We start from the raw sequence: 22,284 nt of genomic DNA, 5'->3' as shown, positions 1-22,284 counted from the left end.
ACAAAATGTTTAACACGTTTAAATATTAATTTCTCCAATATTGTTGATATTCGATTGAGGCTTGTTTCATTTTTTTAAAAATTTCCTTTGTTTATTACTATGTGGCTGTGTTTAGTAAGGTTTTATCAAATGGCCTTCTGTATTGATGCCACCTGCTTCTAAGTTCTTTTGGAAAGTTTAGGCCTGTCAGCTTCTGATCCACAATAGTGATACTTCTCCAAGCAGCTTTTTCAATGGCAGTTGTAAAAGTAACTACTTCTTCTTCCAGTTAGTTCGTTGTTTTAAGAGGTTTATTCAGATCAATATCCTGACTGAAGTACTGATGGTTAGGTATATTGGACAATGATACGAGTTTAAATCGATTTTATGAAATCGAGTTCTAACCCTTAGTTTTTTATATGTTCTTGACAACAAAGAAGTTAGAAGCTCTGTATGTCAGCTGGACAATAGATATGAACTCACATCTATAACTCAGAGCAGCTCGGTACTAACCCGCCACTTTGGGGTAATAACTATCGATCCCCAAAAAAGGGGTTTAGGATGTCAGGAGATTGAAGCGAACAAAACCATACGAACTTATATAAAGTGTATATATTTAGTGTAAACTATAGTTATAAGTTAATGATTAATATATAATTATTATTTTATAATTGAGGAATGCATACTGATTTATTTTCTCGCACTCGTCTTGCTTGTTAATTAATCCAAATACATAGGAGAAGTAGTAATAAATTAATTGTGAGTTGAAATTGTACTAAGCGTATCTAATAAAGATGTTATAAAAAAAATTGTATGAACAAATTCACTTCGAAATAACCACCAACAGTATATAAATATTTATTACAACAACGACATCTATAGAGTGTCAGGTGAATTACACAGACAGTCTAATAATTCACGTTCACATTATCCATTCTTAGTACGAAGCAATGCCCAATTATATAACAGCTGTAAATTTTGCCGAGCCAATTGTTCAATAACGAAAGTGTTGTTACACAAGACGAAAGAAAAAAATGAGCGGTGAAGAAACCGATATGAGACATTAGGACACATATACCGAATAATTATATAGGTGGTCATCAATATTAAATTTAAAAGCGGTTTATTTCAAATTTGACGAAAACATTACTTAACCGCAGGTTATTTAATTAGACATATTATGAATATTAAACGGAATACCCTCCACAGTCAATTTGCTTTAAGAGTGGTGGCCACTTTCACTCTTATACGAAGTTACATTCTTAATTCTTTGACCACTATCTTGTCTGGCGTTCTCATAATACATTTAATTTTGTCGCTTCCGGCTGAATTAGCATTTTTAACATGAAGATTCAGTATTTGACGTGTTTAGTGGTTTTCCTCCTACAATGTATTATATTATTAGTGGAAATGCCATCAGCCGTAATGGCACAAGAGCCTTTATTTGAGTTACCAGTGGAGTTAGTTGGATTTCCTATAATCATCGTTGCAGTTAGACTGTCGAATTTCGTGAAGAAGCTAGCTTATTCATTAAACCCCAGTAAGTACTTATATCATGTATCAAAATAACCCTCAAATAATTTAGTTTGTCCTAGATTTATTTTTTAACCCTTATACATCATTCGTAGCAGTATTGAAGGTTATCCACTTTCATTTTCATTGCGAATGAGTCAAAAAAACTAACCCGATACTGCTATGTGTGGTACTTTAGATAGAACACACCCATTAGTCTTATTTGTTTATATTGTGTGTTGCTAAACGCTATACCAAGTTTAACCAATTGATGAACGAGTTTTACGTTCAAAAAGGTCAGAAGCGTTTCAAAATAATCATTGAGGCATAACGTATATTACTTTATTCAAAAATAACTGGTTATAAGAATATATTTCGTACGGTATTGGGTTAATTAACTTGATATTGAGGTTGAAACATTAAAATAAGTAAATTAAACTGCATAGTACTTGTTTTATATCGTAGTTTAGGGTAAACTGATATGGCTGGTTTATATTTCTGGGTACTTTGATGACAGTTATTCCACGATGTAAAATTCGACATGCCTCAAGGTCGCTAAAGTAGAAAATAACTTGATGTAAATTTTAATATTATTTATAGAAAATATCTATGGAGAGCTTTTAAAATGCAAAATATTTTAGCCGTTTTGAATGAAAGTTGTTCTATAATAAACAAATCTATTATGTTGATACTAATTTCGAACTTTTTCTTTCTCCAACAGTGAAAGATAAAACTAAAACATCGACATCGTACTATTAATTTAATTTAATTTAGCTTATTGAATAAATTATTCTTTTTTAAGGACCTTTAGTGAGTAAACAGTAATATTATAGTTGCTTTTTATATTTCAGGATTCTAGGTCAAAAACAATGTTTTAAAGATATTTTTTTTGGAGAACAATACAAAAAAATTGTATAACTTGTTGGTGTAAATATTAATATTATTTATAAAAATTTTTTTTAATACTTTATAAAATACAAACTATTCTAATTGTTTTGATTGAAAGTTGTTCTATAATAAACAAATCGATTATGTTGATATTTATAACGAATTTCTTTCTTCTGTGAACAGTGAAAGATAAAAGTAAGACATTGACATGGCACTTTTAATTTAATTTAGTTTAGCTTATTGAATAAATTATTCTTTTATAAGGACCTTTAGTGAGTAAAGAGTAATATTATAGTTGCTTTTTATATTTTGGGATTCTAGGTCAAAATCAATGTTTTAAAGATATTTTTTATGGAGAACAATACAAAAAAATATATATAACTTGTTGATCTAAATATAAAAAATATAAAAATCTATGAATACTTTATAAAATACAAACTATTTTAATTATTTTGATTGAAAATTGTTCTATAATAAACAAATCGATTATGTTGATATTTATAACGAATTTATTCTTTCTGTGAACAGTGAAAGATAAAAGTAAGACATTGACATGGCACTTTTAATTTAATTTAGTTTAGCTTATTGAATAAATTATTCTTTTATAAGGAACTTTAGTGAGTAAATAGTATAATATTACTTTACTTATTTAATTATTACTTACGGTTGCCTTTTATATTTTGGGATATTAGGTCATATATATATATATATATATATATATATATATATATATATATATATATATATATATATATATATATATATATATATATAGATATATATTCAGCTGTATGCACATGTTATATATTAAGAGGTGGCGTGTTGAGTGAGGAATTCTGACTTACTGTTTTTCCAGAAACATATGCGAGTAAAAGGGTACGTAGGGGGATCACGAATGAAGAAATGATTAATATGCTGGAAGCTGAGAAACGCCTAGTCACGGAACTTGGTGAAAACGTCTGTATTTATCCAAAGGTTTGTCTTCATCATGCCGAGAAAGCCCGTAAAACTGGCAGACAAGAAGTGAGGGTTGATTGGGATGAAGTTTTTAAGTGAGTGAAGACAGTAGTTTACTTTCTCCTCGACATTAATCATTTTAAATTAAAAAGTAAGGTGGAGGATTTAAAAGGAAACTAATTAATGAACGAAGTTATATTTATTTTTGTTATTATTGTCTATAAAATTGTGGATGTAGAAAATATCGCAAGTTTTTCAATAGAATATTTGTTTAATATACAAAATAGATCTAATATCATTAATTCTTGTGTTAATAATGTTGTTATTGAGCTATTGTATGTTAATATGTAGTCTATTGTCATTCAAAGTGACTCTGTAGTTCCAAAACATATTTATCTAATGAAAGTACACAATAACCCAATAATATTTCTTTTTCAGTAATTACAAGGCATCAAGTGAGAAGCAGAAGGAATTTTATTTTCTTAGCGTATTTCTGGGAGATTTCATAGCATCGCCAAGATTTTGTAATCAATTAGTTAAAAGAGGACGTGGTTGTAAAGACCAATAAAACACTTTTTTCTTTAGTAAAATAGAGTAGATTTTTAAAAATATAGTGTCATAATATGGAGAGTTTATATTCCTATATTGTTTTTGCTTTTATTTCAAACTGTCTAAGTTCTTGCATTATAGTTATATGCCAAATATTAGATGATTTTATCGGATGATAGTGTTTATATTTTTATGTAAATAGAATAATTTATTATGTTCATTTTGTACAAAAATATATATGTTTTAGATTTATGTTAATTTGTTATTTCCTGTCTACAAATAATTCCTATAAGAAAATGTTATTGTATTGTTAAATTCAAATACTCAGATTCTGAATTAATTTTTAACAAGTTGTCATATTGGATTTTAAAAAAACCTTCAAAATTAATTCACAGTCCTTATAATTCCAGTTAATTAGAAATGATACAGGGTTATGTTACAAACTTATCTAAAAAATAAATTACAATAAATAAGCAGCTATGGCGTTAAAAGAAGCTGTTCTACTTCCTGGGGAAATTAATTTTAGAGGGTTTCCGATACTGTTTATCCTTAGGGAAACTGTCATACAACAAATCACGATATTTGTCATCGTCGAATATAATAGAGTCTCTATAATTCTTTTCTACATCTTCCAAATCAAGTTTCAGCTCTCCAGTTCCAGTCCTGTCTGGAAATATATTTGGAGTGGGCTGATGATTTGGTAATGGTCTTTGAATATCCAGATCATTATCATCATTGTAATTGTTATACTGGTGAAAGTTCAGTTTCTTCCCGCCTCTGTGAGAATAGTCATTCAACTCTGGAAACTTTAATCCTTTTCTGAAGGGACTGGAGGTTTCATCTGAACTGGGGAATACAAATTGGTGATTGTCTTTGTTTGTATTGTATGGATAGTGAATTGGTTCTGGATATTCTGGAAACTGTAACTTTTTCCCAGTTTTGTAATAATAATCATAATCCGATTGGATATCATTATCTAACGAGTTAAATGGTCTTGTTTGGATACGATCTTCCGCTATATTGTAGTTCCTGAAGCGATTCGGTCGGTACTTATTAAAATACTGAGCGTAATTTTGCTGGTAACCTTGAGTAGGTTTGTTTAGTCCTTGGAAAAACCTGAAGAAACCACCGTTGTGATTGTTTAAGTATTGGATGAGTTTGTCTGGATTCACTGGACATTTTGGATAAGCGTATTCGCATTGTCTTGTATTTCCACGGGATGCGAAGCCCAGAAAGGCGGCTTTCCCAAAATGTACCACAGGCGACATATTAGCACTATTAACACCAGATAATAATCTAAAAATATCATTTGTTTCAAGGTATTATGAACAAATATGATTACAACTTACAACAGCAGGGAATCTAAGTTGATGTTGACAGGTGACTGTCTACCCACCAAACCACCAGCAGTAATTTCGCATAATAGTTTTGGAACGCACTGTAAATCATCGTTTTGTGCTATAGAATATAAGGCATCCATTATAGATTGTCGATGGTTTTCGAGAAATGGTAATCTGTTATAAAATGGTAGATTCTCACTAGGTCTACCATAAATATTTGGTGAATTATAAACTTCATTAGTTAAATAACCATGAGTACCACCATAGTTTTGTTTATATGGTTTATAGCTTTGGTAATAAGACGGATAGTACGACCCATATTGTCTTCCTTGAATTGCTAAGTTAGATAACTCCCTGTGAAATAATGTATCAAGCTATGGTTGAAATACACACACAAAAAACAAACTTACAATATAGCATCAGTGATATTTTGCGTGGAATCGCTATTTCCTATGGTTATACAGTTTGAGAATCTCACTACACATATTAAGAACAACCAAAATACCAGAAAACACATTTTAACTAATCTAACTGATCTGTGCGAGAGTTTGTCGCGAAATACATTATTGTTCTTATGAGAATCCTCGACAATTTCACTAAAGAAAGTTGACGTAGGTGCAAAAATACCCACGCGGATATTTGCGAATCTATAATTTTTATTTGAATACTTTCATTTTTCCAAATATATCTAGTGTTGTTGACAAACAACAGCTTTTAAGTACTATCCGCAGATGATTCATATTTATTTTTATTTTATATGTGGAATTTTGCTATCTATTTTAACTTGTATGTTTTTATTGCCTTTGTTTGGCCCAAATAACGGTGTTTTCAGATTAAAGAAAAAATATCTGAATAAATTAGTAAAAAAACCAGTACGAAATGAACAAAATTGTTGTTTTATTATTTTTTTATTGCGGCTGAAACAATATTTATTAAGTGCTTCCATGTATTTTGATCAGCAATATCTATTGTTTCTATTTTTCTATTTAGTATTATTGAATTAGTGTCTATATACTTTAATTTCCGACATTCCTTACTTTTGTTGCTGGATTTGAGATATTCTATTGATGCAGCCCATCAAAGTGTTTTAGAAACTTATGATATTACTGCTCCATCATATCCCAATCGTCGGTTTTGGTTTCAACAATTTAAAAGTGGTTATTTTAACGTTAATGGTAAAGAACAGGTAGTCCAGTCCCATAAAACCGTAAAAGTCCAGCAACCATAAAAGTTCGAAAATAATGAATTTCAGGACTTATTAGATCAACTCTTTCCAGGCGTTTATGAGATGTGAAAGATTCAAAATGGGATAAATGAATAGAATATGTTTCTTAAAACGATTATATTTACGAGGTTGTATATAGCACCATAATGTAAATAGCATATCGGTCTCTATCTCAAATACGGTTGATGTATATAAACATGTTTGAAACAAAAATTGTAGATAATTTTATTTCCTATAATATCGTAATGGTATTTTTGAATTTTTAAAATAATTTAGTTAAATTTTACTCTATTTCTATTCAGTACAGATAACATTGTATTAGACCGTTATGTGATTTATTTATTCCCCATTTGAATGGCTATTTGTTTAGGTGGAAAATTCAGGAATAGCACTTGGGATATGATAAATATTGGTATCAAAATTTTTCTAATTAAACAATAAAATTAATGAATGTTGAAGATGCAGTTTTGAGGTTTTTTTTGACTATGCGTCTGTATATACTGAATAACTCAATAATATTAATTGAAAAGCTGTTTTTTATGTAGAAATATGCCAAAACTATCCAATTTAACAGTTAAGATAGGTTGTTTAACAGTTGTTTCCATTGATACCTTGCATTTTAGCCCTGATTAAACTACATGCAACCACGTAAGAGTATTTTTATATTTCCCCATTTCTATTTAATACTTTACTCTCCATTTAAATGACTATTTTTATATGAGGAAAGTTATGGAATAGCTCATGGTAACCATAGTCAAAACATGAATAACATAGACGCTGTAAGGATATAATAATATTCACGGGTATATGTTTATGTTAATTGAAACCGTGGAATGTTTACTAAAACTTCTGTAGAACGTTTAAACATACATAACAATATTAATGAAATCATATTGTATATTTCATTAGGAACGAATGAGATCAAATGGAGTTTTAGAGTTTGTGTTGGATTTTCGTTCAATGAGTTTTGGAAATCATTGTCTTCGGACTATTATGGTTTTCTAAGCCATATTTTGTGACTGACATCATATTCAACAGAACTGGGTCATGATAAAGCAACGTCACTTCGGTATCAATTTTTTGTTGCTGTTTTTATGTGGAAATATGTCAAAATCATCGATTTTAACAGTTAGGTTAGGTTATTTCACAGTAGTTTACATTGATACTTTGCATTTCATTGCTGATCAAACTATATGCAAGTACGTAATAGTATTTTTATATTTTCTCAGTTCTTTTTAATACTTTATTCCCCATTTGAATGACTATTTGTATATGTGGAAAGTTATGGAATAACTCTAGGTAAATATATATAATTTTTATTATTTAATTATTACATTATTACTAGTCGTTTCCGACTAACCTACAATTTGTCTTTATGATTAAATCCAGGTATATAATTAGAAGGACCCATTGGCCCTATCTCAGTCTCTGGTGAAATAATCTTTATACATGTCACTGCTGTATTTTTTATTATATGCACCTCACTACACAACATTACACAAGATCAGATGGTTTGATTCTTTTGAGTATATGTCCTGTTCTGGTGGTATCTGAAAGCTGCAATAATTCAATATTCTCATGAGAATGGAGTCTTTTTCCTCATGTCCCCTCGCAATTCTCTTGATTTTTTGACTGACTGTGAGTATCTGAAGGTCTCGATGTAGGTAATCAGTCCTATAGTACTTGGGTGCATCCACAATACCTCTCAGGACTTTGTTCTGAAAAATTTCTATTTTATTTATGTTACTCTTTGCAGAATATCCCTATAATTGAACTCCGTATGTCCATAGAAGTTGCAGTATTTGCTTATATAATAGCAATTTATTATGTACTGATAATTGTGATTTTCTTTCAATTAGCCAGTACATTTTCCTATATTTCATTTCCAGTTCTTTTCTTTTCTTCTTTATATGTTCCTTCCAGTGAAGTTTTGCATCAAGATTAATTCCGAGATATTTAGCGTTGTTGCTATATGGAATGATAGTATTATTTAATGTTATTGTTGCTTGTACGGTCTATTTGTAGGTGAACTGCACATGCCCAGATTAACTTTCATTTCTAGGTAAATATAATCAGAATAGGAATAGAAGTTGTAAGGATATAATAATATTCACGGGTTTATGTTGATGTTAATTGAAAACGTGGAATGTTTATTAAAACTTTCGTGGAGCGTTTAAACATACACGACAATATTAATAAAATCATATTGTGTATTTCATTAGGAACGAATGAGATGAGACGGAATTGATGTCTGAATGAAATCGAGCGCTTTATATGCAGGATCCATATGATGTTCGGCCTCTGCATAGTTCTTGGCGTAACGGAATTAATTAATTTTAAAAGTCCGCGGCGTTATATAACAAGGCGGTGTGAAAAACAAAGACACGTTGAGGGGCGGCTAAACCATGGCGGAGGCGGAGGTGGTAGGGTTAGAGATTTTCGATTTACTACGAGAATTAATATCAAAGGTTTCTTTATAATTAAAAAGCGGGAAATGGTAATTCATCGTCGAGCATCCAGACGTAAAAGCCTAAATGAACGTAATAATAAGTAATGGACGACAAAAGATTCTTTGACAGTGGCGAACTTCAAAGTGTTCGCGACACGCCTGAATCCTCCCCCTTCGTTCCGTTCATCCCTTAATACTATACAAATCCGTGTAGTGCCTCCGTTTACCACCGTCCTCTTTTTTTTTGTTTTTTTCTGTTATTTCTCTGGATATTGTTCTTTTCGGTCGGTCGTCGCTTCTTAGGGTGAGAATTCATATCACTTTGCTCACCTAAATGCTCTTTTATAAACCTCAAGTTTTCTAGGTATATGCACCCTCATATAGGCAATTTCATATATCACCGGTTTGATCTGTATAAAATTCAATATCTACCCAAGGGGATTTAATATTACTACGACCCCTAACTGGGTATTATTCACTTTAAATTTCATATTTCTTGCCTGGATACGCACACACGCTCAGTGTATCGGCCCTAGTAACAGGTTGTTTAAATTAATTAATACTTAAAAATCGTCAAGAGAAGGTATATCGGAAAGTCATCATCGGTCTTTTCGGAAAAAATTATCTAATTTTCAAAAAAAAAAGTGGAAACACATGTGTTTTACTATGGTAGGCCGGTGAGTTTTCAATTGTTATATTCCATGTGTTTAAAATTTTCTAAATGTATTCTTTTCGATCAGTTGTTATTATTACTTCAAAATTTATGACCGACATTTCTATTTTTTCCATATTTTTATACCCTATATGTAGTTTATTTGATATTTTTTTATTATTTCATGAAAAAGTTGTAGTATCATGAAAAATAGAAAACCCACTTGATACACTGTATATGAAAAAGGGTTCTATAAGTATTTCTTCTAAGCAATATGACACGTTGGTGGCCTGAACAATAGTTAGGAACGGCGTCATCACGTGACATCGTAATTAATTGTTTGCAATTAGTAAATAGTGTGCGGTTGACTGATACAAAATGCCGGCTTCAGTCATCTAATTATTCTTGCTTAGTACGCGATAACCCTTTGAAATCCTGTGTTTGATAGATATGTAAATAGGACATCTGTGGACGGTATGGACAATTATAAACACACACCACGCGATGCTCTTTCACACTTTAATTTGCCGAAGGGGTAGATATCTGATACGGCACTTCGGAGGCATATCTTTATTCGGATATGGACAATCTCTGTTTCCGTTTCGCATCTAGATATTTCTTTTGGTTTTTAAATACTCATAATTTTTACTTTATTTACAAAATTATAATAGTATCTGGTGTATACTAACCACGTTCTTAAATTCACTTACATTTTTCTAGATATGTGATATAAACCGAAATCACCTTATTTTGGATTTTATTTTATGTTCTTTTAATATTATACTAAATTTTATACAATTTCTGTTATTTTTAACTAAGCTGCGATTATATTAATAGAAATCACAGCAAAAATAAATTGAAAATGGCGAAAAATCCCATATTTTCAGGACCATTAAGGAAAAAGTGCCAAATTTTTCATCTCTTGGATAACGAAAAAAGTTTTAAAATACATGCATTTACAGGCAAAAGAAAAGAAAATCAAAGATGAACTGCTCTAGAGTTTATAATTTTTAAGATATGTTACATAAACAGATATCCAGTAATTTGTATACAAACTATACAAACTATAGGATCTATCAAAATTATTATACTAAGATTTGATTCAACGTAAAATTCCTTTCTGTGATTTTCATTAATCAAAAAATCGTACATTTTCATGACTATGGAAAATGTGCTAAAATTGTGTATCTCCGATAACGATATAACATTCAAAATATATGTTTGAGGTGAGATAAATGAAAATCCGCATTAAATTGCTCTATAATGCATGATTTTTAAGATATGTAATATAAATAAAAAATTTACTCATTTTTTGAAAATTGTATTTTCAATGTGTAACTTAAAAACCAACGTTTGTAAGAAAATAATTATAATACCATTCCATTCAGTGTGAAATTCTTATAACTTCTGTTATTTTTATTTATTTGCGATTAGTTGAAGAGAAATGACAGCAAAAACAAATTAAAATGGTAAAAAATCGCCACCCAACTTTGCACAGAGCTTTCTCATATCCAAATATTCGTAAATGATATGATGTACACGTTCAGTTAATATCTTTAGATTGTCTGCTATTTCAATCAGTTTCACTTTACGGTCATTCAAAATCATTTTGTGGATTTTTTCCTTCGGTAACAACCTCTGGAGTCCACTACGTTCACCGTCTTCGGTGCTCATTTCACCACGTCTAAACTTAGCATACCAATCCTTGATGGTTGATTTTCCTGGGGCAGTGTCCGGAAACTCGGCATCAAGCCAAGTTTTTGCTTCAACTGTATTTTTTCCCTTCAAAAAGCAGTGTTTTATCAACACGCGAAATTCCTTTTTATCCATTTTTTTCACAATAACAAAAGTTGCTTCACTCAAAATGTTGTAATTCACAAACTAATGGTCCGACAGCTGTCAAATTTATACACACATCTTTTGCGGGTTAAGGCAAATTAAAAAACATTTAATTCTAGTAGCGCTATCTATGTAACGGGGACTTTTCAAGTAACCTGTTATGAGTAGTAATTAAAATAAAGGTTTAATTCCCACAATTTCATTTCAATTGAATTTATATTAATCCAGAAGCTGTCGTTTGCGGTTGGTCGAAGCAGTGCCGTATTAATTTACAAAATAACGTACGAAAACGAAAGGCTCCGACACCAAAACCGGTGACTCACGACTCACGCCGTTTGTTCTTCGGCTCAATCGGATTCAACAGATTTGTGCTGAACGAATAATTTACACCCGGAGTCTTATTCAATCTAATCATTTTGATTCGCACAAAATAATGGCGAAGGAACGTCAGGCACGTGTCTTCATACCGTTCTTCATTTATTTAGGAGTGTTGAATGGGGGCGTTTGATATTTGACACATCCGAAAGCGTGCCTCTATTTTCCTTTCATTCTCCCAACGCCACAAAAGACTATTATTGTGATCTGGTTTTTGGTTTGTTAGTCCGCCTATAAAACAGTCTTAGTTTTCGATTACATCGTGTCAATATTTAAGTGATGGTGTTGTGGGCGTTATATGCATATTTTAGTGTAATCTATAGTGTATTTAGAGGGTATTAAAATCTATTATTCCAATATTGGTTTATTTTCAGTCCTACGATATTGAAAATTAATTTTACTTGACATATAACACGTAATATTGGAATATATATTCATAAATATTAGTTCAATGAACAAGGAGTTCGAAATAATATACCACCATACGATTTAGCATATAATTAATGTCCATTTTCATAAGCCAGTCATTATTTGAGAGGAAGTAATAGTGTAAATAGCAACAAATTTCAAATTTTCATCTCAAATTTTATGTTATATATATATGGAAAAAGTACCAATATTTTCCACATAAAATATAAAGATAAAACCTCAAAATATATGTATCTTGATGTGAAAGAATCGAAAATCGATTCCAAATTTCCTTTAAATGTATCATTTTGAAGATAAATACATATTTTTACTGTAATATACAGTGTATTATAATATATTACATCAATATTGATAGACATAAACAGAAATCCACTCATACTTTTAATTGTTTAACTTAAAATCCAAAGCCTGTATAACAATTATTATACTACCATTCCATTCAGCGTAATATTCTTTATAACATCTGTAAAATTCATAAACTTATCATTATTTAAAAGGAAATGATAGTAAAAATACTTGAAAATCAACAATAGCAATTTTTCACGACTCTGTATATGGAAAGTGTCTCTCGAATAAATATAAAACGCTCAAAATATATCTATTTTAATGGCAAAGAAACGAAAATCCATGTGAAATTGTTTTAGAAATTATAATATTTGATATATATGACATAAACAGAAATCCACTTGTTTTTTAAAAATATACTTTTTAATGTATAACTTAAAAAATAGAGGACATGTCAAAACTACAATAATACCATTCAATTTGGGCGTTAATTTCTTTATACTCTCTGTAACATTTATTAACGTACCATTATTTCAACAGAAATAGCAGTAAATGGAAATGGAAAAAAATCGCAAATTTTTATGAGACAGAAAAGAAAGTTATTTATCGGATCAAGATTAAAACGTCAATATATATATATATATATATATATATATATATATATATAACGAATATCCATGTTAAATTGCTTCTAAATTTATAATTTTTGAGATATACGTCATTCCACTTATTTTTTATAAATAGACTTTTCATTGTATAACTTATTAGTTTTTAAGTTGTGCTATATTGTATTTTATGTTTAAGCCTCTATAAAATTATTATACCACCATTCGATTCAGCGTAACAACATCTGTAATATCTTCTGGGTAAAGTAAAAACCTTACGGTGACTTAGTGGGAGTTTTATCCCACCCTATATATGTATTTTAATGCGAAATATACGATAAACTATGTTAAATTGCTTTAGAGTACACAAAATTTAATATGTTAATTAAAGTGAAATCCAACATTTTTTCGAAAATAAATTATTATTCTATAACTTACAAACTAAAGGATATATTAAAAACGTTATACTATCGTTCGATTCAGTGTTAAGTTTTGTATAATCCTTGCCATTTTCTTTAATTTGCAGTTATCTGACCTGTACTTCTGTGATATTTGATGGTCTGTTTATTGGCGTCAAACATAAACACTCATTATATTGTAAAATAATTTAACAATAACGTATACTGTATGATATAACATTATTGTAGACCATAATATCAATTTATATAATGCAATTTAGGATTCCCTATCCTTCCTAAGCCCTTCAAGTTCGATTTAATCGAAAAAATCAAACCTTGAAGGAGCATGGGTAAACTGTCAGAAACTGTGACATTCTTAGGGTAGCACTCTACGACTTGTTAGCCTTGGTAAACCGTGAAATAAATGGTAATTATAAGCAGAATGAACTGTCATTTTAAGGGTTTTTGGTTGCGTAAAAAGGGCGGTCCCTTTCTCTGAATGACATCTATTATATTCCCTGATTGTACGTTGCACGTCATATGGCTAAAAATCGAACGAAGGGGGAAATCATATAGACGAACCGGCTATTTTTGTGTGGCTTGGAATGGTAAGGAGAATCATTACTCTCTAATTATTTTTTTAATTATATATCTCACATGATTTTAACAATATGCAACGCTATACATATAAAGGGTGTCTCAAATGACTTAAATTTGTCGACAACCCTCAAAAATAAAAACATTTATTAGCTAGATGCATATATTTTGATCGCCGATATCTATTGGTAGGAATACAAGTAGCAATAGTTATTGAGCCACTGCAGATATCTCCTGATGTCAATTGAATAAAATGACTGACCTATTTTTATAACAAAATAGTCAGGAATAGAGAATAACAAATGTAAAGGCGTAAAATATAGAGTTGCAAAAGTTGTGAAGCTCATATTCACCAGACATAGCGCCTTTTGATTACATTTTGGCAGCATGGTTTGGCTAGTCGGTTTTGAAATTATATAGAAGTGCCAAGCCAACATTTGCTACCACTTTTTTGATAATACCGTGTTATTAGCAATCGCCGATACTACAGAGAGCTCCACCAAAAAAACTTCAAGTTGGTATCTGGACTAAAACATGACGAATTAAATTAAACGAATCAAAATCGGCACATATAGATTTCAAAAATACGAGATTTTTTATAGAAGATGCTTTTTTAAAGTGAAAGAATGATCAGAATACATGCAAGCCCCTAATAGACTTTATATTGGAGACATCATTATACAAAATTGCTGATTGTTACTAGTATTTTCAATTACTACATTTATTTCCTTGAAATAGAAAATAATTTTGTAGACATGGCAACATTTTGTATAGAGAAATTGTTAAGAACAAATATTAACGTGAAAAATAATCGAGACCGAATTAAGTAATATGAAAAGAATCCTCAATATACCGTTAAATCTTCACGGTCCTTGAGAGAGCCTTGTAAAAGAAGCCTCTTGATATGATAATGTAATTTTCAATTTCAATACCACGACACAATTATTGTCTTTTTTTTTCATTCGGAAATTGATGGCACAATAGGGCAAACGAGGACGTTATATTGCGTCCCAGAAGGCGGTGGAAGTTTGACAAGCGACAAGAGTCCCCTTCATGTCAGCTACAAATTCTCACTTGGAATAAATTTAGCGAATGAACTGTTATTTTCTTGTCAGAACGTTCGAAACCATATCGATTCACGGTTAAAACGAGACGGAGATCCTTTTTATTTATTTTTTTATTGTTTTTCAGGTTTTATTAAAATAAGAGTATATCGTCGTTATTAATTGAAATAAAAAATTGGTTTGTAAAAAAAGAAAAGAATTATTATAGAAACTTTATTGTTTCGCTTTCTTTTATCAACTTACCTTAGCATCGTAAGCTTGTTCTAATTTAATTTTTTTAAATGAATTGGTTTATGTTTTTGATACGTTTAACACTAACAAACTAATATAACCATGTGCTCAGCTAATTTCACCTTAATTTATATTAACGAACAATTCGATTAATTAATAAACAAGATTTTGCTTGATTACGATGGTATTACGCAATCGAAAAGAGAGAAAAAAGATCTTCGTTATATATGTTCCGTTAAGGAGATTTATATTCCAACGCTCACTGGATGGACACTTACCTCAAAACAAAAGATGCATTCGAGTGCTTTATAAAGAACGGGGAAAAAGTCGTCCCACTAGGTATTTAAATGTTATACGCACATGCACTTTTATAAACTCTCAAGTGGCAGGGGTGTAATATAGGTCAGTGAAGCCTTGGTTATTCTTTGCACTTGTGGTATTCTATAGACTTTCAACGATTTAGATTTACGCATTCGGTTTTATTAATTAGTGGGAACAAAAGCACAAACTATATTCATATTAAGGATGGCGAAATATTATCGATATTTTTCGACATTTTCTTGAAAAAAAAATATCGATAGTTGTATATTAGTACCGCTGTTATTGAACAAAATTTTTTATAATAAATATCGATATTTTTCGATTTTTCTAGAAAAAAAATATCGATAGTTTTAAATGAAAGTATCGAACTTTTAATTGCAAATTAAAATGTCGATGTTATTTTTTAAATATCTTATTATTAAAAAAAAAGATATCTATATTTTATTGAAAAATAAATATCGATAGTTGTATATGAGAGTATCGAACTTCTAATTTAAAATTAAAATGTCGATATTAATTTTTTACTTATGTTAATATTTTAAAATAATTATCGATATTTTTCGGTATTTTCTTGAAAACAATATCGATAGCTTTAAATGAAAGTATCGAACTTTTAATTGCAAATTAAAATGTCGATGTTATTTTTTATATATCTTATTATTAAAAAAAATATCGATATTTTTCTACATTTTATTGAAAAATAAATATCGATAGTTGTATATGAGAGTATCGAACTTCTATTTTAAAATTAAAATGTCGATATTAATTTTTTTATTTATGTTAATATTTTAAAATAAATATCGATATTTTTCTGTATTTTCTTGAAAACAATATCGATAGCTTTAAATGAAAGTATCGAACTTTTAATTGCAAATTAAAATGTCGTTGTTATTTTTTATTTATCCTATTATTTAAAGAAATATCGTATCGAACTTTTAATTGGAAATTAAAGTGTCTCTATTAAAAACTTAGTGTTTCGAGGGAGAAATCCTACAACAGGTCACACATAGTCGTCAAGTCGTCGTGAATTTTGCGTGGAAAAGTAGGGTTGGACGGAAGAAATATCGATATTGTTAAAAATAAGTATTTTTTGTTCGCCAATTTATCGTTCATTTTTTAATATCAAAATCGATTTATTAAGTTTATTGTTTGTTTATGTTGCTTTTAAATTGTTTTTTATCGATATTAAGCAAATAATGTTACATTCATTTTGAGGGATTTACTTACTAAGTAAGGAAGATTATGTACATTCTACGTATATAATATATTATTTACTGCACATTATATTATTTATATAATAATAATATTATATTACTGTGTATTTACTGTAGGTAATTACTAAGTATTTACAGTAATGTTCAAAAGTTTGGAAACAATTGGATTTTTTTCCAAACTTTTGAACAGTAAAAGGGAAACTGTCTAGAGCATTCTATAGAGAGAGCTCATGATGGTGTAATTTAAGTCGTCAGTTTTAAATTAGTCAGTCATAAATGTTTTTCATAACAATAAAGTATGTTCACTACATGCCTTCAGCAATATTCGATAATTGTCAGCAACACAATTGTTTAATCTGAAAAGAGAAAGGAGAAGACGAAAGGTATTAAAATGTTCATTAATATTCGATATATATTAATGAATATAACAGATCAATTGAAAAGTCCCCGGCCTAACACATAGATGGCGCTACTAGAATTAAATCCATATGCTTTTTAGTTAGCCATAACCCTCAAAAGATGCGTGTATAAATTTGAATATAAATTCCGCGTGTTGATAAAATATTGCTTTTTGAAGGGAAAAAATACAGTTGAAGCAAAAACTTGGCTCGATACCGAGTTTCCGGGCACTGCCCCAGGAAAATCAACTATCAACAATTGGTATGCTAAGTTTAGACGTGGTGAAACGAGCATCGAAGACGGTGAACGCAGTGGACACCCAAAAGAGGTGATTACCAACGAAAACAACTTAAAAATCCATAAAATAAATTTGATTTAACGTAAATTGAAACTGAATGAAATAGCAGACACTCTAAAGATATCAACTGAACGTGTACATCATATCATTCACGAATATTTGAGTATGAGAAAGCTATGTGCAAAGTGGGTGCCACGAGAAGTCACTTTTGACCAAAAACAACAACGAGTTGATGATTCTGAGCAGTGTTTGAAGATGATCAATCATAATAAACCCGGATTTTTGCGATGTGACAGTGGATGATGTGACATCCCGAAGATCAATCATCCGAGACAGTCATTCGAGTGGACTGTACACGATGAACTTGCTCCAAAGCGTGTGAAAATGCAACATTCGGCTGGCAAGGTTATGGCGTCTGTATTTTGGGATGCGCATGGAATAATTTTCATTGACTACCTTGAAAAAGGAAGGACCATCAACAGCGACTATTACACAGCGTTATTGGAGCGTTTGAAATCGAAATAATCGAAGAACGGCCGCATTTGAAGAAAAAGAAAGTGCTGCTTCACCAAGACAATGCACTGTGTCACAAATCAGTGAAAATGATGGCAAAAATCCATGAATTGGAGTTCGAATTACCTCCTCATCCACCGTATTCTCCAGATCTCAGAATTTTGATCTCAGATCAAAGAATGTTCGCTGGGAAGAAATTTTCGTCTAATGAAGAGGTGATCGCCGAAACTGAGGCCTATTTTGAAACAAAGGACAAATCGTACTACAAAAATAGTATCGAAAAGCCTTTGAAGGGAATTATGTTGAATAAAAAAACTCAAAAAAATTCTCTTTTGAACATGAATGAAGTTCTTCGCTTAAATAATTAGGAATAATAACCCCAAATATATTAAGTTAACACTAAGTAACAGATCATAACATATCAAGGCAATCAATTAGTAACATTTTACTCAAAGCCCTCGATATTCCACCATCTTGACCCATCAAAACATTCATCCGATTTGGGGTTGGGAAAACAATGAGAAAAATCTAATTAAAGGAAAGGGTAAACGAATAATGAGACCCTTCGCAAAAGAAATATAATCGTCGCAATTGACCCCCGACCATCCCCCTAAGAACAATTGACGTTACACGAGAATTCCATAAAGGAAATGAATTCACCTCTTTATTCACCCCAAGCGTTGACCATCGAAAGGAAGTCGGCAGAGAAAATAAAAAGATTAAGAGATGAGTAAGTTAGGATGAAATGATTGTTCACGCCGAACTAGCCCCAAGTCACGTGTACGAAGCTGTCACGGGAAACGAGGGAACAATAGAAAACTAAAAAAAAAACAATCCCTCCTATGTTTATGCTGTATCTGATGTGTTGGTCGTTATTTTCTATAAATTGGGGGAATTGTTTTTTACTTCAGTTGTTATCTTATATCCTATGCATGTGTAAAATATAGATTATGTAAAATATAGTTTACTGATTCGTTTTGTAGTAAAATTTGAAAATCTAACCTAAACATTTAAGTGGTTTATTAGTTTATCCCGTTATTATTATTTATTTAAATTGTTGAATACCGATAGTAAATAATATAGTCTACTCATAGGGAGGTCTAGTACATGCAGTAAAATCTCATGTTGCCGTGTTGCCAGTTCTTGTAAATTATATGTATATTTCAAGAATATATCTGACAACACTGGCAGAACAAGTTGGATCTTAGAGGCCTATTTCCTAAAATTATTTGAAGAACTGATGTTAAACCATTTATAGAAATGCCAGATTTTTAATTTGGATTTTGAAATCACCACTCGACAATCGACCAGAGTAACAGCGGTTGTTGAAAAGTCATTCAAAGAACAGAAATACTGTCCTGTGATATTCCTGGACGTCTCACAAGCTTCTGGCCGAATATGACATTTGAGATTAAGCTATAAAAGGAGCAAATTTCTACTAAGGAATTACTAACAACTGCTGGAATCATATGTTTTCGAATGAAAATTTAGAGTCTCACATGAAGCAGTCTTAACACTTTTTTCACAGGGTTTCACAGGGTAGTGTCTTGGGATCACTCCTGTATCGGTTCTATACTGCTGATATCCCAACAACAAAAGAAACAGTACTTGGAACTTTTGCAAAGATGTATCTCTGTCCAAGGCTGTAGAAAAAGTTCAAGTAGCGGTCAACAAGATCTACAGATTGACTAGAAACTGGAAAATACAGCCTAATAACTCCATATCTGTCCGTGTTAATTTTGCATTGCAGCGAAATGATAAAAACTTAATTATATCACTTGATGCATGCCCGATTCCTCAAGCACAATCAGCTTCTTGAAGGTAAGTCAAAAATCAAAGAGATTGGTTTATCACTCAATCATAAGCATGTTCCTAACTTTAGCTAAAGTACAACAGAACAATAGTAATACATTAATTTGTAAATTAAGATTGTACTTAGCATATCTAATGTAAGATGTAATTAATTTTAAAAAATATGTATTTTAAATACTAACTATACTACAAAATACCTTAGCTTCAGGTAATCAATATAACATCAAAAACAAATTACATTTTTAATTTATTAGTAAATGAAATGCAACGTATTTTAATTACAAGTAATTCATATACCGTCCAACCTTGGATATAATATTTAATTTGAATTAAAAAAAGATAACATCAAATAAATACTTTGGTGGAGATGCAAGATGAACTAGCAAGATTTCAGTTTTTCGTTCTCATTTTTAGTTAAAAGCAGTATACCCGAAATAAGGTACTGCCGGTCGAAACTACTATTCGAGATAAAAATATTGTGCTTTTTAACACGAAAAAATATCGAGGCGTCAAGCTGTCTGGGCGAGATTTCAAGGTTAAATTTGTGAAAACCGAGGCATCAGAATGGTATTATTTTCCTTTTTGGTTAGAGGATGAGTAGGAACATCTGGGTTTTTATGGACTGGTACGATCGACCGGCGACAAAAAAAATTGTAATCACGCTAAATAGTATCAGTTCGATAAATAAGATCGATTCGTCCCGTTTGGTTTTCGATACGTGATTTAGTAAAAATGTTTGTGTTCTTAAACCGACAATCTAATCAAAAAAAAAAAAGAAAAAAAGATAGAAACCTTTCGATCGCGATGCTTTCAGTTCGAGATAAATTATTTTCCTGATTCAAATGCGAACGTTCATTTATCTGTATTTAGTTTATTTTAATTTCGATTGATGATTTCAGGAAGAGCGATTAGTTAAACCTTTAACCCTTCCACTTTGTTAGAACAGGGTCGAACTTTCAAACGTTGGACATATAATACGAAAAAATTCTTATTATAAAATTTTCTTATCATAAAACAAATTCCCCTTAACTATAAAAAAAAACAATTAACATTACTTTTTCAACAAAATATTACTAATATTTTATTTTGTTTTAATATTATCCTTAGTTGCTTAACAGTGAACTAACTAATTTTTCGATATTAAAAAAAATATATTTCTTAATTTATTAAAAAAAAAAATTTAATTATTCTTAATAAATCTTTTAAATTGGTACTTATTTTTAAAAGTTTAGTGTATTTTGGTACTTAATTTTAAATATTTAATACATTTTGGTTCTTAATTGTGAGGATTTACTAAAGGATTTTTTTTGAGGAAAATACAAACTGGAGTACCACAGAGAAGTGTATTGGAATCAGTTATTTATCTACTATACACTAAGGACGAAATCGCCAAAAAAACGGCCGCAATTGAAGAAAAAAAAAGTGCTGCTTCACCAAGAAAATACACCGTGCCGCCAGTCAGTGAAAACATATGCCGTATTCACCATATCTGGATCCCAGCGACTATTTCCTGTTCTCAGATCTCAAAATAATGCTCGCTGGGACGAAATTTTCGTCGAATGAAGAGGTGATCACCGGAACTGAGGCCTATTTTGAAGCAAAGGACAAATCTTAGTACAAAAATGGTATCGAAAAGTTAAAGGGTTGCTATAATTAATTTATCACCCTTGAAGGGAATTATGTTGAATAAAAAAAACTAATTTTGGTAAAAAATTAGTTTTAGTAAGTTTTTTAATTAGTAATTTTGGTTAATGAAGGCTTCGTCAGAAGATTAAAAAGAGTAAAACCATTTGATATAATTCAGTTAAGTTATAAATAAAACTCAGAGCTCATTAAAAACAGTGACAAAAATGTCCAGAGTGCCTATTGTAGAATAAGTACTTTATAATGCCAAAACCGTAGCAAATTAGGATAGAAAGAAATAACCGATTAGTGTTAATTTACTAGATTATTATATTAAGTAACTAGCGACCCGCCCCGGCTTCGCACGGGTGCAATGCTGATACTAAATTAAATACACTACTGAAAAAATATGAACGTTGTATATAAAAACATAGCGGCCCGCTCCGACTTTGCACGGGCATAAAATATATATGCCTATGACACTCAATGAAAACATGATTAAAATCGATCCAGTATTTTTGGTTCATTCATTACTGCCCTTGGCCTGCACGCATTAAATTTGGAGTAAAACAATTCCTCTTCCTCTATACTTACTATGAAGATTTCCTGCTATCTTTGGAATATCTAAATTCATACAATTTTTATTACATTACACATTTTTAAACGCAAATTTTAAATTTGTAATATCTCCGAAAATATTTCTTTAATTTACATGCTGTAAGGAACCATA

General features: G+C 30.6%; 2 protein-coding genes across 2 annotated transcripts; one reads left to right on the top strand and one right to left on the bottom strand.

The window, feature by feature from the left end:
* Positions 1-1,250: 1,250 nt before the first annotated feature.
* Positions 1,251-4,137, top strand: LOC143197688 (uncharacterized). The gene is made up of 3 exons (XM_076406316.1): positions 1,251-1,519; positions 3,236-3,431; positions 3,775-4,137. Exons 1-3 carry the CDS (start codon positions 1,324-1,326, stop codon positions 3,902-3,904), a joined length of 522 nt encoding a protein of 173 aa, XP_076262431.1. The 5' UTR covers positions 1,251-1,323; the 3' UTR covers positions 3,905-4,137.
* A 107-nt stretch (positions 4,138-4,244) lies between these two features.
* Positions 4,245-5,766, bottom strand: LOC143197687 (uncharacterized). Its single transcript, XM_076406315.1, has 3 exons — positions 5,636-5,766; positions 5,235-5,579; positions 4,245-5,181 (listed from the first exon to the last, which is right to left on the bottom strand). Exons 1-3 carry the CDS (start codon positions 5,740-5,742, stop codon positions 4,386-4,388), a joined length of 1,248 nt encoding a protein of 415 aa, XP_076262430.1. The 5' UTR covers positions 5,743-5,766; the 3' UTR covers positions 4,245-4,385.
* Between the last annotated feature and the right edge of the window lie 16,518 nt (positions 5,767-22,284).

This window comes from Rhynchophorus ferrugineus, unplaced genomic scaffold (assembly GCF_030347505.1).
Source record: "Rhynchophorus ferrugineus isolate W39M unplaced genomic scaffold, kcgeb_rfMv2 rfM5, whole genome shotgun sequence".
Taxonomy (NCBI): domain Eukaryota; kingdom Metazoa; phylum Arthropoda; class Insecta; order Coleoptera; family Curculionidae; genus Rhynchophorus; species Rhynchophorus ferrugineus.
This window is presented reverse-complemented; position numbering and strand designations above follow the sequence as displayed.

What these genes read in the sequence shown, in the direction of transcription:
- LOC143197688 (XM_076406316.1), top strand. Translation starts at nt 1,324, where the DNA reads ATGAAGATTCAGTATTTGACGTGTTTAGTGGTTTTCCTCCTACAATGT. An exon ending in AGCTTATTCATTAAACCCCA is followed by an intron (nt 1,520 to 3,235) that starts GTAAGTACTTAT and finishes CTGTTTTTCCAG; the next exon opens with AAACATATGCGAGTAAAAGG. An exon ending in GATTGGGATGAAGTTTTTAA is followed by an intron (nt 3,432 to 3,774) that starts GTGAGTGAAGAC and finishes TTTCTTTTTCAG; the next exon opens with TAATTACAAGGCATCAAGTG.
- LOC143197687 (XM_076406315.1), bottom strand. Translation starts at nt 5,742, where the DNA reads ATGTGTTTTCTGGTATTTTGGTTGTTCTTAATATGTGTAGTGAGATTC. An exon ending in AATATCACTGATGCTATATT is followed by an intron (nt 5,580 to 5,635) that starts GTAAGTTTGTTT and finishes ATTATTTCACAG; the next exon opens with GGAGTTATCTAACTTAGCAA. An exon ending in AACTTAGATTCCCTGCTGTT is followed by an intron (nt 5,182 to 5,234) that starts GTAAGTTGTAAT and finishes TGATATTTTTAG; the next exon opens with ATTATTATCTGGTGTTAATA.